At 40.8% G+C, this 7,057-nt stretch overlaps 1 protein-coding gene across 2 annotated transcripts; it reads right to left on the reverse strand.

The window, feature by feature from the left end:
* Window positions 1–288: 288 nt before the first annotated feature.
* MMAA (metabolism of cobalamin associated A) lies at window positions 289–6,745 on the reverse strand. 2 transcript variants are annotated; one of them, XM_080588678.1, is made up of 7 exons: window positions 6,562–6,745; window positions 5,683–6,158; window positions 4,496–4,618; window positions 2,964–3,134; window positions 2,364–2,449; window positions 1,619–1,768; window positions 289–646 (listed from the first exon to the last, which is right to left on the reverse strand). In XM_080588678.1, exons 2-7 carry the CDS (start codon window positions 6,101–6,103, stop codon window positions 359–361), a joined length of 1,239 nt encoding a protein of 412 aa, XP_080444804.1. In that variant the 5' UTR covers window positions 6,104–6,158; window positions 6,562–6,745; the 3' UTR covers window positions 289–358. The 2 variants fall into 2 exon arrangements, with proteins under 2 accessions (XP_080444804.1, XP_080444803.1); XM_080588677.1 differs by having other exon boundaries at window positions 6,537–6,744.
* Window positions 6,746–7,057: the final 312 nt, after the last annotated feature.

Below are 7,057 nucleotides of genomic sequence, written 5' to 3' on the forward strand. Positions count from 1 at the left end.
AATGAGACTCTGCAACACCAAACTTTTATCAAAACCAGCCCTTTTGACACAGGCACACATTTGTGACCAGTAAATCCATGGTGTATACAGATGGGAGACTCAGAAATGTGCTTTTGTCCAAATACAATCTGTAACAGTCTCTGAGTCTGTGTTTGCATTTGTCACAATCCTTGCATATACAGGGTCCTACAGTATTTTGTGCCCAAATATTTTTTCACCTTTTTTTTTGGCAGATTACTGGATATGCATTCCATTAATGTCTGTTGTAGCAAAACAATTGAATCCACACATAGAAAAACTGTATTTAATGTTTATGTTAACATGAAGAATGTAGCAAGAACACAGTATACTACAGTGTTTAGAGACCATCTTTGAATGCTTTCAGCAGCAGGTCAGCTGCCAGCCCAGGAGACAAGACACCACTAAGAACTTTTTCTTCTAGAAGTGGAATCTTATCCTTGACTGCCAAGTGACTCCGGAAATGTTCCAACATATTTTCTTGGATGAGATTCCACATCCACACTTTCTGCTGTTTCCGTCGTTTTGCAAGCAGCTCACCACTCGTGAGCACGAGGTCACGGAATTCTGTCATTTTATCCCACATATCTGAGATACCTTCTCCAGTTTTGGCAGAGATACGCATTACCTGTTGGATTCAGAAGAATTTTTAAAGCCAAATAATTACTGGACTTAAGGGTTAAATTACTGAATCAAGTAGATCGAGTGAAAATTAGGAAATGTGGAAGGCAAGCTTGCTTCAATACACTCACCCAATGCTGCTCAAAGGAGTTTTGTGCCACTCACACTTTTTTCCATAAAGAATAAGAAAAAAAAATAAACTCAAAATTGGGATTCTACCAACTATAAGCAGACCTTGAGATCAACAGTATTTGGGATAAATAGGGTTTGTCCAACTGCTTGTGTAACTAGTGAGAATCATTTTAAATGAGACCCTTAGCTAAAATGTACAGTGTTGCTATTTTACTTAAATGTAGACTTAATTATTAATTCAGGTAGACACACTCTGATAGCTACCCTTTTGCACTTAAAATATTCCAGAAAGGAGGTATTGAAACTTCTTTTTACATATGTTTTCCGGAGTAGGAATTCATTTTACCAAAGTATTTCAGGCATCCAACTTCATCTTTAAAATGGAACTGCCTAAAAAAAAAAAAAAAAAACAAGCAAACAAAAAACCCTCTCTTTCTCTTTCTCTCCCCAATCTAATGGATAAAGTCCTCATCACTGAAACAGAGACAGATTTCTGACAGCCTCACTGATCTCAAACAGGTGTTTTGGGTCACATTTATCAGGCTGAACAAATAGGTATCCAGATGTATCAGTTGCCATTAAACAGTGAGGAACTAAACACAGACTGCTGAAAAGCAAAGAACCGTGTGCCACCTATATGAATGTTAAACAATAAACAATCAATATTTAACACGGTGTAAAAAGCTAAACAATCAAACTAATTTTTTTATCAAAGAGCTCAAGGAGTCTCAAACAGCTAAATGAGACAATAACAGTCCCAACGCATCCAGCACATTTTCTGGGAAAACAACAACAACAACAACAACAACAAAAAACCACCAAAAATACCACAGGGAAGTACACACACCTTTGGTCTCCAAACCTTTGAACGCTTGCGAAGCAGCTTCATGGCACTAACATATTCAGCTTGTATTCTCCGTGCAGGCACAATTAAATCACCATCAGCTTTATTTATAGCTACTAGATCTGCCATCTCAATTATACCCCGTTTGATACCCTGAACAGAACATGGAGAGAAATTATGAATATCCAGAATAATTGACACACTGATTTCATCACAGAAAGCAGGTCAGGAAAGCTTTGTTATTTTCTGATGGCTCCTGCTGGTGGGAGGATGAGCGTGCTAGTCACGCAGCAGTAGTACCAGTGGCCTCTGTCATCACCATTTATTACTCTGCTTTGACACTGGGACATTGAATACGGATATCAGAGTTTACACAATAACCTATTTTATGCATAGAGACTTAAGTTTAAACAAAACATGACCAAGTTTACAAAACTAATTATACTGATTTGTTTTCCTCAAAACCACTCCCAGTACCATACGTAACTAATAAACAGGTCATAATAATACTACCTGATACTACTCAGAGAGTATCAAAACCTTACATCCCAGTAATTCCAAGATCTGGAAAAAAAAAATCAGGTCTCAACTGTGTAATACGTTGGTAAGACATTGAAAAGACTCCAATAGCAACTATGTAATTTACAAAATACTATCGATATGGACTTCTTGCACAGAGAGGTACTACTTGGATTTAAATTTCTCCTAGTCCTAGGTAGTATAATTACAAAGAGAAACTAAACAATACCTGTAATTCATCTCCACCTGCAGGTGGCAGCAGTAATATAAACATATCGACCATATCAGCCACAGCAAATTCTGACTGTCCCACACCTGAAAAATTAAACCCAGAGTTCACTGTTTACAGCAATCTTTCACAGTCACATTTATGACAACGCTAATATCAGATCATAATATTGCACTACCTTTCTGATTTGAATAAAACCCACTAATCACAGAATGGTTTGGGTTGGAAGGGACCTTAAAGCCCATCCAGTTCCAACCCCCTGCCATGGGCAGGGACACCTCCCACCAGACCAGGTTGCTCAAAGCCTCGTCTAACCTGGCCTTGAACACCTCCAGGTATGGGGCATCTGCAGCTTCTCTGAGCAACCTGTTCCAGTGCCTCACCAGCAATAAATAAACACAACAGGGAAAATGCCGTTCCAGCATTTTTACAAAATATAAAGGCCTAGAAAATTGACAGAACAGGCATGCATTTTTACCCAGTGACCGTGCAAGAAAGCATGAGCAAATCCAAGATGAAAGCAGCCAAAGTATGCAGTTAGCGACACACCTGATTTAGGTGTCACAGCAGGATAACTGAAAGAAAACCCTAAGCACATACCTACTGTTTCCACAAGAACAACATCGTAGCCTCCTCCTTCACAGAGCAGAATGGCTTCATTTGTGGTCCTTGTTACACCTCCTAACGTCCCTCTGGTTGGAGATGGTCTGATGTATGCATTCATGTCTCTTGACAACTCAGTCATCCGTGTTTTATCACCCAACAGAGAACCTTAAACATTTACTATTAAATTATTTCAAATGTGCCAAACAGCTAGACTTTGCTTCCCTGCTCCCTGCCCCCACCAAAACGAATGAGAAAAAGGTAGATCTCTTGGAAGAAAGAAGTCATAAAACAATATTCCAATAATAGTTGTTCAAGACTTTGCTCGGGACTAGGAAATTCCTGTCTGGCTGGAAAGGCCTGACAAGTGGACCTTACTGCTACCAAATATGAAGAATTTGATCTAGGTCAGAATGGATTCCGCACTTCCTGAACAGCTCTTTTTTAAGAGCTATTAATTAATATTTGCTGTTTCTTTCCAAAGAGACAAATCTTTACCTTAAGATTTTGCTGTTGATTTTTGTTCATTTTTAAGGAAACTTAGATACATTCCTGCCTTCCTATTATTCATACAAACTTTACATCAAATTCATTGAGATCTACATATATAAAGCACATTCCAAAAGACAAGAGATGCTCAATTCATATAACTGGTACGGTCTTGGCACCACATTTTGCTATTCTACTCAGGCGTCTTGAATGTATACATACAAGAATATACTGTTTCTTAACTCTAAGTCATTGCAGTGCTTAAATCTGTTTTTTAAAATAGTTACATTGCAGCATCTTCTACGATGGTGTAGATACTGGAAAAAGGAATGATGTTCCCTGACAGCTGCCCATTAGAAAAGGATCAAAATCAAGGTTCTATTATTTATGTCACAGATATCATTAATCAAGCCTGATCAGCCTAGAATTTCCCTAAGAGTTTGAGAGTGGCACATTACAGCCACACAACTTTGAGGAATCTCAAATTTAAAAAAAATCAGCAGGCCATGCTACAAGTCAGACTAATGGTCAGTGACAATGCAGCAGGAAACCATGAAACTGATACAGTCAACAAAAAACTAGAAATTCTTATAGAGAATTAATGAATATTCTATACTCCAACCTGACAGATACATTTGAATTGCAGCATCTTCTAGTTTTAAATTAGCATTTATATCCTGCTCAGTGATCAGCACTGTCACTTCTGAAATTTAAGTAGAAATGAAAGCTCTTCTCCTTCATTGACGTTGCATTAAGTAAGTTAATAAAACTAGAGAGAAAACAGTGGCTTTGCAAAGTTTTAGACAAAAAAATGTTAAACAGCATTCAAACACTGGAAAGGAATAAACTTGACAAAATGAGGGCATTGATACATAATTCTCAATTTCATAATGTGTGGGGAGAAAAAATGAAAAAGTGATACAATATCAGTTTTGTAATAATTTCATAGGGCCCAAAATTTTCTTCCATTTGCCCCAACGAGACACTCTTACATTTGACAAGGTATTAGAAACCTGACTGAAACATTAAGTCCTACTTACCACCACTTGTACTAGAAGAAGGGTCTACAGCCAACACCGACACTTTGTGTCCTCTTTCTGTAAGCATTTTCCCAAAGCATTCTATGAAAGTTGATTTCCCAGCACCAGGAGGACCAGACAACCCTAATAATCACATTAGGAAAAGATCTTGTTAATTAAATAAATTATACATCATGTGAACACTTGATAGTTAAGTTGATAATTCCTATTTTAGCGCAAGATCACAAAAAAGTACCCCAATGAGCAATTGTAATTGACTTGAAACACAACACCATGGTTCACCCAAGACAGCAGTGCTCACTTCGCCACCCCTCATCCTACCCATACCATCTGGTTTATCCTTATTTCCTCTCCTCCAAAGAAATTTATCTATACTAGTTTATATTACAAAGTTTTAAATTGTAATATCCTAAAACTGTATTTTTCAGATTTATACAAGAGACACTTTAGGAGTATAAGCCCTTACCCTGAGCGGCTAATATTTCAAAAAATGAGCAATTTACTTCCATTTCAAAGCATATAAAGAAGGATTAGTTTGAAAACCTGCACTAGGTATTTCTTATTCCCATGCCCAAGTTCTTGTTCTTAATACCTCTGTACACACATGAGAGATGGCAGCTGGGCGCAACCGAGTTTACTTAGTCCAGCTCTTCGCAAGGGAAGAACATTTTACAGTTTCCAAGAGAGCCAGGTTCAACTCTCCTCAGTCAAAAAGTAGGCTGCTTTAAAGTAACACCATAAAACAGGAAGGTACATATTCTTCCTTTCGTGGATTAGTGAAAGGACTCAGAATGCACTCAAGAAAACACTCACTTCAGGAAAAGAACGTGTCTGCTTAACTACATCCTTCCCTATCTAAGTGTAGATAATAGCTGTAACAATCAGTTAACTACTTAACATTTCATCTTGTTATACATATTAAAAACAAACAAACAAACAGCACAACAACCAATGCCCCCAACCACTCAAGAAGCGTCAATTATACCTTGATTTTTTTCATTTTCCACATTTTCCAGCCCAAGCCATAACTCTGCCATACAACAGAAGTGATCTAGGTTGGTTACAAATCACAAGAAACCACTGATGAAAGACTATCGATCACAATGTTTAAAGAATAGCAGTAATAATGAAAGGTGAATGCTGTAATTCTGTCAAAGCAACTACTGGACAGACATAAAAGGACTAACCCACTCTAAAGGCAAGTGGTTTTCCTTGATTTAACTTTTCTTGTTCCCTGTGGTAGGATAATACCTTCTGAAGGAGCACCTGGGCTACTTTCTTTTTCCTAGCTTGAGTTGATTCTACAAGTGTAATGGCTTCAGCTAAACAGGCTCTGTGGCCCTGGATGAGTCCACTGTAAAGTCTGTCTATGAGTCTGTTTTCTCTGTCAGAGAGTCCCTCTGCTTGCTGGTCAGGGACAGCTTGGTGACACAGCTCTCTCTTCAAACCCTCTAATGAACACATCCATTTTGTATGATACCGGCGCACTGGCGTGAGAGACTCAACGCACGGGAAATCTGATCTGGAAGTGCAGTGAAAGTTCTTGAAATACATTCTTCTAAGGAGATAACAATGAGGAAACCTCAGCAGTACAGAGGGGATCTTCATCTTGCTTGGAATTAAACGCTCCAGAGGTACCAGTTCACTTCTGTTTGCATAGACCCTAAGGTGAGAGAGAGAAAAAGTTCACTTCCTTCAAAGTACTCCAAGTGCTTTTGCAAGGACACAAATGAAACGTGTATGCAGGTGCTGATATCTTATCTAAACCCAGCATTTTAAATGCATAAGGTGATTCTCTCTTCCTCTTGAAAAACAGAAAAAGACATTACAGAATGTTCATCAGCACGGCATCACTTTATTATCACACGGAATCATAACAAATTTTTTATAAATATGAAATAAAAAATACGTTTAAATACAGGCTCCAACATCCCACAAAAATCCAGCAACAACCCGGAATCCCCCAAACCTAGGACCCAACCAATCAACACCCCCCCCCCCCCGCCCCTCAGGCTTAACGAACTCAGCCCCCCCCCCCCACCTCCGCGGACTCCGGGGGTTCAAACCCGCTGTTGGGGACTGGCTCTGCCCTCGGCAGCCTCTCAGCGCCGCCGGCCCCGCTCGCTGCCGCCGCCGGCTCCGGTGGGCCGGGGCTCGCCTCAGAGCGCGGCGCCGCCCCGGGGAAGTGACGGCCTCAGGACGAGACGGAACCGCCGGGCACGGCCCGCGGCCGCTGAGGCAGCGCCGCGCGTGCGCCGCAGCGCCCCGCCTTTCCCGCCCCGCCGCGGCCGTTGTAACCGTTAGGCGGCGTCGCGTGAGGGGCTGCGAGGCGTTAACGGACACGGCCGAGGGGCAGCCAACGCAGGCGGGGGCGGCCCCGCTCCTCACGTCCGCACTGTAGAGGAAGGCGGCCTCAGGTTGCTGCCGGTGTCGTGCTGAGATAGGAGCAGGTCCTCTGCCCTGTCAGCATAAGGAAGGATGCGGCAACACCTCCTTTAACTCCCCTTCTGAAATCTTTAAGATGTCAAATTCAAATCTGTACACGACCATTTAATACCCTCC

This window comes from Anser brachyrhynchus (genome assembly GCF_964034855.1).
Source record: "Anser brachyrhynchus genome assembly, chromosome: 4".
NCBI classification, from domain to species: domain Eukaryota; kingdom Metazoa; phylum Chordata; class Aves; order Anseriformes; family Anatidae; genus Anser; species Anser brachyrhynchus.

Coding starts and splice junctions, on each gene's coding strand:
- MMAA (XM_080588678.1), bottom strand. CDS start 6,103: ATGAAGATCCCCTCTGTACTGCTGAGGTTTCCTCATTGTTATCTCCTT. Junction 1,769..2,363: donor CAGGTGGAGATGAATTACAG/GTATTGTTTAGT, acceptor TGTTCTGTTCAG/GGTATCAAACGGGGTATAAT. Junction 647..1,618: donor CAAAGGTTTGGAGACCAAAG/GTGTGTGTACTT, acceptor TGAATCCAACAG/GTAATGCGTATCTCTGCCAA.